General features: G+C 38.5%; 1 protein-coding gene across 1 annotated transcript; it reads left to right on the top strand.

Annotated features, from left to right (window-relative positions):
* The first annotated feature begins 997 nt into the window (after positions 1-997).
* On the top strand, positions 998-9,537 carry LOC115624676 (probable serine/threonine-protein kinase DDB_G0280133). The gene is made up of 3 exons (XM_030519474.1): positions 998-1,081; positions 4,226-4,913; positions 8,787-9,537. Exons 2-3 carry the CDS (start codon positions 4,252-4,254, stop codon positions 9,457-9,459), a joined length of 1,335 nt encoding a protein of 444 aa, XP_030375334.1. The 5' UTR covers positions 998-1,081; positions 4,226-4,251; the 3' UTR covers positions 9,460-9,537.
* Positions 9,538-12,124: the final 2,587 nt, after the last annotated feature.

Raw genomic sequence — 12,124 nt, 5'->3', positions numbered from 1 at the left:
GCAGCACTCATAATAAACGGTTTGTGTTTTTTCTAAACATCTACACCGATCGTTTTTATTTATGTAATACCTTTTGAGCGGCACAGCCGTCCCTGGTACATATTTACTGTTTACTCTTTACACAGGATGTTGACAAATATGCAAAGCAGAGGAAAGACGAGCCTCTACCCATTTTGTACAAATTTTTAAACCCTGTATCTAAAATGTGCAAGAGTATATTAGGTTTCGGAAAGGGAAAATGCAAGAGGCAGAACGACAAATGTCCGAATTTTTGAACTCAAATTTGGCAACTACCTCCAGTTAGTGATTATAAGTCCGTATACCAAGTTTTATCATGATATGTCGATTTAACCGGAAGTTATAGCCATAAATGTAAGATTTGCTGCCCGCAGCTATTGTTGGTGTTGCTACACGAAAAGACACGCATACACTCACATAGACACAATTCCTATGCAAATGTGCAGTTATTCTACACATATGTATAGCGTATTTCAAAGTGTCTACTTGTTTTAAATTAATTTAAAAATCAATTTTTTTTGTGGGAATAGATTTCAGTGACAGGCTTGCTCGACTGTAGCGTTTTCTCTTATTCTACTGCAATTCTGTGCTAGATGGGTGGATCGCTTTAACCATTCTGGTGCATGGAAGAGTAGTATTAGAAGACGCAATCAACGACCCGCCGAATAAAACTGAAATAAAGCTGTACCCAGCAGCTTTTCAAAACATTCACAATAGACGTTTGTGGATGGACGACGCATGTGCAGTACAGCCACCGTTTGCTTTAAGCTTATGCCTCTCACACACCCATACACAACGGCACATATGAAACCAAACACAATGGTACGATGCTCTCCCAGTTCAATCTCAACTCAAGGAAAGTGAAAATGTTGCAGCTGCAGTCCAAATTAGTTGTCGTTCGTCTCCGCGTGCTCGGTTATCTTCTTTGGCTGGGAGCCCGCGAAGACCATACTAACAAAAATAAAAATGTTAAAAAAACATTAAATCTGTGTGTAAACTGTAAAGCTATAATCTTTTTGAGCTCTCGCCGATTCGTGTCACGTAATTGGCAAACAATTCAAAGGTAGTTCTTATTTAACGAATCATTTATTTGTGTATGTACATAGGTAAACGTATGCGTACTTATGCATGTGCCTATTTGTCAACTCAGTTTAGCGTTCAAGGACTTTAGTGTAAGAAACAATATACATATATAGGACATACATATTTACATATAATCATACAAAGCAGCAACGAAAAACCAACTGACAGCGGAAAAGACGTGCTTCAAACGTGAAGCACCTTGCGATAAAAAAAATTAAAAAAAACAAAAAAAAAATAACTTAAAAAATTAATTTTAAAATTATATCAATTAGATTAAATTTAATTAAATACAAATTATTCAATACACATACAAAACTACAGACATGTTCATGTACAGTTTCAACAGCATAGATTTACATCAGAAACGTGTCTCTGCGTGTTTATATGCGTGTATGTATGCAGCACAAAGTTGAACCAAAGCAGCAACAACAACAACAGCTGCGGGCAGAGCTGCGGACAGAGCATGGGCAGCGATTTTATTTATGCCTATAACTTTCGTCCGAATTTACCTATCATGATGAAACTTGGCATACGAATACATAATCACAAATTGGAAGTACTTGCCAAATTTGAATAAAAAATTCCAAAAATTACGGGGAAAAAACACGAATTGCGAGGGAGTGGGGAGGGGGGGGGGATTCAGAATAAAACAAGAAAGGAATGCTAAAGTCGAGCAGGCTCAACTCTTAAATACCCTGTACCACCCCACCAAAAAAAAATTTTGAAAAAGTTCAATTAATTAATTAAATTAAATATATGTAAAATATTCTATACATGCATACATACATTTACATTTACATCAGAATCGTGTCTTTTCGTGTAGGTGTACTTGTACATATGTATGTATGTGTGCATTGGGCCTGGTTATATGGCTACACCTTTCTTTCTAATCACCCTATCATAATGAAACTTGGTATACGGATATATAATCACCAACTGGACGTGTCTACCAAATTTTAGTTCAAAAATGAACAAACTCGTCCTTTCTCGAGCTCAGGAGAATCTGTATACCAAGTTTGGTTATTCTAGTTCTTATACTTTCGGAGATCCTTGCGTTCATACAGACAGACAGACAGACAGACGGAAAGACAGACGGGCATGGCTATATCGTCTCGGCTTGTCATGCTGATCAAGAATATATGTACTTTGTGGGTTCTGCCACGCCTCCTTCTGCCTGTTACATATATTCGCACAAAACTAGTATAGCCTTAGCTATGCTACAAATGTATTAAATTTGTATTTAATTTAATTAAATAATTTAATCAATATAATTTTTGAAATTTAATTAAACATTTTTTTTTCCTTTTTGGTGGGAGGTACAGGGTATTTAAGAGTTGAGCCTGCTCGACTTTAGCATTCCTTTCTTGTTTCAAATATTATGCTTATACAGAAGGAACATATACATAAGTGCATATTCCATTCATACAACGCTTTGTTCAAATTGCTCATACGCAGTGTAGCACATGAGATGTCAAAAAACATGCTCCATGGCTTAAGCACCTACGCGCCCATATAAATGCGCACCCACATTTAAATCCCACTGTCAGATTTCGTAGCTCTTACCCTTTAAGCTGCCTGCTGTCCAATTCATATTCTGATGATAAAAGGATTAAGGATAACAACACGAACAGCCAATTTATTTTGTCGCTAAACTTATATATTCTTTAAATCTTTAAGATACTTTTTATACCCTCTACCCGTAGGGTAAAAAGGGTATATTAGGTTTGTGCAAAGTATGTAACACGCAGAAGGAAGCATCTCCGACCCTATAAAGTATATATATTCTGAATCAGCATGACGACAGATATCGATCTAGACATGTCCGTCTGTCTGTCTGTCTGTATGAACGCAAGGATCTCAGAAACTATAAAAGCTGGAATAACCAAAGTTGGTGTCCAGATTCTCCTCAGCCCGAGAAAGAACGAGCTTGTTTATTTTTTTTAATTTTCCCCCCCTTCCCCCGCTACAGAACTTAATCAAAAGCTACATTGACCAAACTTTGCACACATAATTATAATAATAATTTATATATACAAGATATAATAATATTTACTTATGTTTCAAATTTCATCTAAATCGGTTAATTCTAAGAAAAGTTATTAACGAAACAATTTTACTTCGGTACATCGCCCACAAGCTGCAGCATCAAGTTCGCTCTTCTTCTTCCTTTTGCTTCTGCTAGAGGCGCATATACCTCAGTGTCGGAAGTTTACCTGGGTACAGGGTATTTCACTGTCGGGCTTGCTCGACTGTAGCGTTCTCTCTTGTTGTTTACCACCTTTGGTAACCCTTGGGTTCTATAGGGAAACATTTTATATAAAGCGATGTGACAGGGACCTTCTTTGGCAACAATGACTTTTGAGGCTGTGAAAAAAGAATTGCATTTCCATCGACTTTAGATTTTCTTCTTAAGCCACTAACAGATGGCGAACGAAATTCGAAATGCTGCTACTGCTGCTTTTGCTGTTACTGCAAGCATTACAATATGTAGTATGTAAAAATATTCATGTAAACAGTTTAAAAATATGGAAAAAATATGAAACTTATGACTCTTTTACTATTAATCGTTTGGCTCACACTAGGCAGCTTTGTAGTATCCATGTACAAGTATATATGTATAATGGTCACATAAATTCTAATACAAGAAACATAGGCATAAAAACATGGAAAATTTATTACTTTTTTGAAGACCAGTAACCACCAAGCGATATGTTGAGTGCTGGCATTGATTATTAAATATAGTATTACTAAACATAGTAATAAATTAATATTATATATATTAAGCATTTGTGAACAGAAGCGGAAAGGCAACCTAAGAAACTATATAGTATCATATAGTATATATATACAAATGTATTTCTTTACATATATTCTACATATTAATATACTACTTGTATATGTATATATGTAGCAAAGGACATACACATGCATATGTTGTTTAGGTGTTCTACCGGTAAGCTTCTTGGACAGTCTGCCTTTGTGTCTGCCTTGTGTTAGATGAGACACAAAGCTTTTATAAGTCATTCTCTTTGTCTGTAGTTTTGTCACCACTGGGTGAATTGAACTCTCTTACTTTGTTTGCCTATGTTCCTTTGTACCCTGAAACAAATATTTTTACTTGCAGCTTTCATTAAGAGTTTTCTTCCTGCCATGCATTTTTGGATCGACAAGCGCTCGCAACAGTGCGGTTTTGGACGCTCACGGGTGGCTGCCTCTTTGTCACATGCAGGCAATGGTCTCAGCTATTGCCACCCCCCACGGCGAAGCAAGTCAAGCAGTAATCATAGCTCGGGGGCTGGTGTAAGCAACAGCACAAACAGTCAAACCCAAGTCCTACCTTCGGTACATAGATCTCAGGCGCAACAGTACCAATTGGGCAGCTCCGATGGACTGGCCGGCTCTAGTGCACGCCATTATAGCAATAACAATATACCCCAATCTCAAAACTACATCTCTCAGCTGAACAACAACAGTGCTGGGACTGTAATATCAACCCCTGCTAGCAATAACAACCATACAAGCATCGCCACCTCATCAGCAGCTGTGCTGACAGGGAGTGGCACCGTAGTCCCCATGACAACGCGTTCGAATCACCACAGCATGCGCTGTCAGCCACGGCAGCAACAGCACCAACACCGACAGCTGCCCCAACAACATCAACAGCACCTGCAATATAGTTATCATCATCCACAGTTTGGCAACATGGCCGTGAGACATCATACGAACGGGAGTTACAGCTACGACTCCCAACAGCAATATCGACAGCAACAGCAGCACTATCAGCAGCTACAACAGCATCATGGCGTTAATGCGTAAGTATCAGGATAAACTTTTTTCAAATTTACACTATTACAAATTGAGGAATGTATTGAAAACGCAAAATAAAAGTATGTGTGACTATGACTGAGCCAAAGCAGCAGAAACAACAACACACATGTAACACACAGAAGGAGGCGTGGCAAACCCCACAAAGTATATATATTCTTGATCAGCGTGACAAGCCGAGTCGATATAGCCATGTCCGTGTGTCCGTCTGTCAGTCTGTCTGTGTGAACGCAATGATCTCAGAAAGTATAAGAGCTAGAATAACCAAACTTGGTATCCACATTCTCCTAAATCCTAGAGAGGACGAGTTTATGTTTTTTTCTGATGCACCCCCCACTGCCCCGCTATTTGCGAATTTTTTTATGTATGCCAAGTTTCATCATGATAGGTCAATTCTGAAGAAAGTTATAGCCATAATTAATATCGCTTCTCATGTTCTGCCTGCAGCTCTGCCCGCAGCTGTTATTGTTGTTGCTGCTTTGGTTCAAGAAGTCACCAACCAAGTTGTACAGTTCCTCACCCGTGTTTGGGTCAAAATTTGGCAAGGGAGGGTTGTTCTTGGCCAGTAGTCGCACATAGTACCCCCAGCTACAATTCCTACGGTATCTGAATTTAATAGGTGCCGGTCGGTGGTACTATAGTTTAAATTGTATAAATTTATGGTCTTATAGTTCATTCTGCTTTCCTGCATTTGAGATCACTTTCTTGGTATTTTCTGCGTAGCACCGCCTCTATTTTATTAAACGAAACCCAAAGAAGAAAGCATAAAAGTTGTACCACTGCAGTTCTAAATGTGGTTAAAAATATTCCCAGTCAAATGGATTTTGGTTGGGGTTCATTTTTCATCTTACTCGATTTCATCAAGGCATTTAATTGATCAAAACAAGTAAAAAAGCTAAAGTCGGGTGTCCCGACTTTGAAATACTCTGTACATATGTTTAAAATAAGCAAAGAAATTTAAAAAATTATAAAAACCAAATTTTGATCGATTTTACCTCTCTCCGTATTCGAATTCACGTAAAGGGTGTATAATTGCACATATATATGTGCGCAATTGCGTCTATGTGAGTGTATGAATGTCTATACGCGTCTATTCGTGTCTGTGTGAGCATGTTTGCAGTCAACCAAAGCACGAGCATCAACAACAGATGCCGGCAGCGCTTGGGCAGCAAATATAACTATAACTTCTTGTTAAATCGGTCTATCATAGTGAAACTTGGCATTCGGACATACTCACTAGCTGGGGGTATTTGCAAAATTTGCGTTCGAAATTCCAAGAATTACGGAAGTTATGTGAGATCACTAATTGCGTGAGAGAGGGGGAGGGAGGGGATTTCCAAAAAAAACTTCACATAAGGGTACAAACATAGTGTGCGCTGAGCCGAAGCTGAAGCCGAATTGCTTGCGTTGCGAGCAAGCTGACAGGTGTTCATGGTGAAAGACGAATTCAATGGCTACATATTTTCGTTAGTCGACATTTTTTTAAACATCGATCTTTTATTCCCGATGTTCGATGTTTTTACTCCGCCACTGAATTTTTATTTTTGTATGTTATACTTTCTTTGGTATTCATAATGAAGGACTAATTCGATGCCTATTTATTTTCGATATTCGCAATGGATTCGTCATCAGATGATTAGCTTCTCCTAAAAGAAAATTTATTTTTAAAATTAAAATTCCTTAAATGAAGTGGAAACTGTATTCACCCAATTAATTTGTCACATTTTGCACATTTTCAACTTGATAGACGCGCCCCATTTTGTATTCATGATTATATACAGATTTTTGAATTTCCATTCTGCATAGAAGCTTTATCTCCGGATTCATTTTTTTTACGTGGGGTAATAAACTTACAAAAAAGGCCATCGTTTGTTTTGAAACCTTTTGTATTTAATAAAAACAATTAGCTTTATAAATAAGATAACAAATCAAAATGAAGTCCCCTTTGTAATAAAATCGTATTGAAAATTCGTTAGTAGAAGTTTAAATCGATGTTCTTCCCCCGGCAGCATCGAAACATCGATATTTTTCCAGTTCTATTAGGAAAATGACAAAACATAAACAGCAAGCGATTCGGCTTCAAAATCAGTACCGGACGATTTGAAGCTGACAGCGTCAGCTTCGTCTTCATCTCCGTCTTCGTCTTCGCAAGCACTATGAACACTTTCGAGCGAATTCATATGTTTGCTTGTGCACAGTTTTTCGGCTTCAGCTTCGTCTCAGCGCTTACTATGTTTGTACCCTAGGCATCTGGGACTAAAATTTGGTGTTCCTCCGAGATATAGGGAAAACCCCCATAGGGCGGAATTGGGGGGAAAATCAAAAAAATAAAACAAACTTGTCTCTTATAGTCTCTAAGATCCAGGTGTTCATACGAACAGACAGACAGAGAGACGGACAGACAGGGTTAGATCAACTCGTCTTGTCATGCTGATCAAGAATATATACACTTTGTGGGGTTTGCCACGCCTTCTTCTGCCTGTTACATTTTTCATCTCCCGCAAACCTAATATTCTCTTGTACATTTCATCTACAGAGTATAAAAATGTATAGTGGCTAGGTTAGGTTTAAATGGTTGGGGTGTTGGTGCCTACTTAGGCCTTGAAGGCCCGTTCTGATACCATGTAATTCCAAATTGTGCTGGTCAGCCTTCAGCCACCCGGTTGTATTTAAAATTTTTACTAGGTTCTCGAGCTTTATGTTTGTTACATCCGTGAGGTCGTTTAAGAACGGTTTCTCTAGGATGTGTTGTGTGCGCCCTCTCGGTGCCGGTCAGTGACAGAGGAGGTGCTCTACAATTTCCTGTTCCTCCTCGCCCTGAAGCTTCTGCAGAAGTCGTATTTGCGTACGTATTTTTACTTGTTTTTTTTTTTAATTTCTTAATTTTTTTTATTTTCGATAATTATTGTAAGCATATGTACAGAGTATTTCAAAGTCGGGACACCCGACTTTAGCTTTTTTTCGTCATGCTGATCAATAATATATATACTTTGTGGGGTCTGCCACGCCTCCTTCTGCCTGTTACATTTTTCAGCTCCCGCAAACCTAATATACTTCTGTACATTTCATGTACAGACCATAATACTATATATGTAAATCACATTTCGGGACAGTCGCTTTGCGCACCTACGCCTTTGTATTAGTTGCTGCATGGAAAAGCTATAACGTTGATATGAAGAACCAGAGCTCCTCAGTGCATTCCTATGCTTTAAAAAAAAATTAGGCAAAGAAACACAATACAAATTGTGAAGAATGAGCAAGGAACTACATATTTTTAAATTACTTCATAATCAACTTCGAAAGTACGAATATGACTTGGTCAACCCCGGAGGGGCAGCTTATAGACATTTCACATGAACAAATGTGGAAAAACTAAAATCTACAAAACACAAATGTTTTTATCTTTAAGTTTCATCATGATTGGCAAAATTTAAAAGAAGTTATAACCATTAGCGTTTTCTCTGCACAAGCTCTGCCAGCAACTGTTGTTGATGCTGCTGCTTTGGCTCAACTCTTTACTCCACACATGATCACACAAAGTCGGTGGTTTTTTTACAGGGTACGTAAGAGTTGTGCCTGCTAAATTCTAGCTGTACATTCTTGTGTTTTATACACATCTACAAGCACCACTACAGTGATTTACAGGGTGCAAGAATTCTAAACAGATGTCTACTTGTAGTTTTGACCCAAACTACTTTTGATTTATTTATTGGTCATCCGTAGATGGCCAAATATGACGAGCCACGACTGATTAGCATTAACAGTTTTATGTGTCCTGAGTTACTTAAAATATAAATAACATTTACAATTAATTTAAAAACAATTAATTTTCCTAATGAAGATTTATTTTGGTTTTTTAGCGAAGCTACTTACAGCCCTTGTCACACCAGCAGTTCGACGACGAGCACTCGACAAACCACCGTCCATGTCACGCCTCATCGTCACAATTCCAGTAACAACATGCGCCACTCCACTGAACCAATAACTGCAGTGCCGCCACAAAACACAGCAGTTTCAGGCAACAATAATATCTTGCAGCAGCCCCGCCATGCAGTGCTACAACACACCGACTCCCAGCTGTTGCCTAGTCACCTGAAGTGTGGCATGTGCGCATCTCTAGCGCTAGCTTCACTGTTTGTGGGCGGTGCCAAATTTTACATTGATCACCAGGGAACAGGCCTGGAGGTGCTTATTTTCTGCATCTTCTCAGCCACCTTTTTTTTGGCCGCGTGCACGATTTCACTTTGTCGCATACCCAAAAGCTTGATTACGAGCCACACCGACTTGCATGCTGTATGTCGCAACGGCGTTGCCGCATCCACTTCGGGTAGCTATGTGAGGGGACAAGAGAATAACGATATGCAGTACCAGGACGATCGACCAACTGCCACCATTGCGACCACGGCAACAGCTGCTACAGTCGGGCCTCCACCTTATCATATAGCAATTTTATTACCGGAGCAAACGCAGGCGGGACTGGAAATATCGTTGGATGAGTCACCACCTCCGTCCTATGATAAAATATTGATTTAACATGTCGAAGTATATGAGTTCATATAGAACGTCAATTTTATATTCAAGCTAGAGATTTGTAATGTGATTTCATTTTAAATGTACACCATTTTTTATTTTTCTAAGGAAATTTAATTTGACATACGTACAGGATGCGCCATCTTTTATGTCGGTATGCAAACATTGAATATCCTTGAAAATAAACAACCGATTTTCAAGTATGAGATATTTTTATTTAATTTGGTTCTGTACAATTTCTTGAACTGAGGTTTTCAACCCTGTTCTACTCAAGTCAATCGGTTCACTAATGACAAAGTTATTCAATATCTACATATACATATGTATACATATATGGTTTTATATTGAAACACAAACATAAATATAAATAATTTTAAGCTTCAAATTGTATTTTTACGTACATATGTACATATGTATTTCACATTAAAGACATTCTCTCAATTTCTGCTATCAATTTTGTTCTGTAATTTGTCTAAAAAATATTCTCACTCCGTGATTTGGCATTGGCACTAACCAAAAATATAGATGGTTCATTTCATACAACGAAAACGTCCCATCAAAATTGTGAGCGACAGCTCCCATAGCTGTTCGGATATTTGCCGAATGGGAGCTGTCGCACTTCGGCTAACCCGACTGGGAGCTGTCGCATTCGTGCTCTCTCATTTGCAGAGAGGCAGTCAACAGAGACGGTCGATCTGTGCCGCTTATGCTCTTTGAATGTGTGCGTGCACATATATACATGTATACGTTTATATGCATTTGTTCTTTTGCTGTTTTGCGAGCAGTAGCTTCGCGTCTTGTTTTCAGATTTTACCTGCTACATGGGCATGAGAATTTCATACACTGTTGCCACCTTCTGCCGCATTGTATGCAAGTGAACTTTGTCAACAGGGTATGGGTTTCTAATAATGCCTATAAAAGCATATATACATACATATGTATGTATGTGTGCAAATGTAGTGTTCATATGCAGACAGTAGCCTTGACATTGTCTTGACCTACCTCAACTTGTATTTATGCACAAGCAATTTTGTGAACGACTATTTCCTATTTTTATACTCTGTACATGAAATGTACAGAAGTATATTAGGTTTGCGGGAGCTGAAAAATATAACAGGCAGAAGGAGGCGTGGCAGACCCCACAAAGTATATATATTCTTGATCAGCATGACGAGACGAGTCGATCTAGCCCTGTCTGTCCGTCTGTCCGTCTGTCCGTCCGTATGAACACCTGGATCTCAGAGACTATAAGAGATAGAGACACCAAATTTTCCACAAAGATGCCTTATGTGTGTATTCTATACGAGTTTGTTCTATTTTTTTGATTCCCCCCCCCCCCCCCCCCCACTACCCCCCTATGGAGGTTTTCCCGATTTTCCATTCGTATAATCGCCTATATCTCGGAGACTATAAGACCTAGGAACACCAAATTTCCCAGATGCCTTATGTGAATACGCAGAAAATGTATATTTTGGAATTTCCCTCCCTCCCCCCTCTCCCATGCAAATTGCGATTTATTCTAACTCCCGTAAATCTTGGAATTTCGAACTAAAATTTTACCCCCAATTAGTTATTATGTGTCCGTATGCCAAGTATATATAATAGACAACAGAGAGAACGCTACAGTCGAGCAAGCCCGACAGTAAAATACCCTGTACTCTCCACAAAAAAGGAAAATTAAAAAAAAAATTAATTTAAAAAATTTAATAATTTTAATTAATTAATTAATTTAAATATAAAATATTCAACACATGCATACATACGTGTTTACGTACAATTTCAACAGAATAAATTTACATCAAAATCGTGTCTGCGTATTTATATGTAAGTTTGCAACACAAAGTTGAACCAAAGCAGCAAAAACAAAAACAGCTGCGAGCAGAGCCGCTGGCAGCGCTGCAGGCAGAGCATGGGCTTTTATTTTATTTTATTTATTTTATTTTTTTTTCGTCTTCTCATCCTGATCAAGAATATATATACTTTGTTGGCTCTGCCACGCCTCCTTCTGCCTGTTACGTACATTCGCACAAAACTAGTGTACCCTTTCACCCTTTGGGTACAGGGTATAAAAATCGAATATATACCTACATGGTTTTTATATCCAAAGTATATGGTTGTAATTACAAGAGGGAACAATAGCAAATGTTGCGTCCATTAGATAGTGACGTTGTGATGTTGGAACGTTGGTTGAAATAAGTTGGGTTATTGATAAGGAAAGAAATATTGTACATCAATATTTAGCCTCGATCCCTGTGGTTTGATAAAATGCTAGGTCCTTGTTGCTTTCGCACATACCAATCTCAGTCATATGTACTGTATTTTGAAAAATATCAATAAAGTCCAAAGCGGTTTTGGGCATTTTTGGCATTGCCTCGGACTTAATCCTACGTAGATGGCGTTCTATTTTTTATACCCTGTACCCAAAGGGTACAAGGGTATATTAGTTTTGTGCGAGTGCACATGGAACACACAGAAGGAGGCTTGGTAGACCCCACAAAGTATATATATTCTTGATCAGCATGACAAGCCGAGTCGATATAGCCATATTCGTCTGTCTGTCTGTATGAACGCAAGGATCTCCGAAAGTATAAGAGCTAGAATAACCAAACTTGGTATACAGATTCTCCTGAGGCCGAGAAAGGACGAGTTTGTTCATTTTTTCTGATTC

Source organism: Scaptodrosophila lebanonensis, unplaced genomic scaffold (genome assembly GCF_003285725.1).
Source record: "Scaptodrosophila lebanonensis strain 11010-0011.00,11010-0021.00 unplaced genomic scaffold, SlebRS2 tig00000061-arrow-pilon, whole genome shotgun sequence".
In the NCBI taxonomy this organism is placed as follows: Eukaryota; Metazoa; Arthropoda; class Insecta; order Diptera; family Drosophilidae; genus Scaptodrosophila; species Scaptodrosophila lebanonensis.
This window is presented reverse-complemented; position numbering and strand designations above follow the sequence as displayed.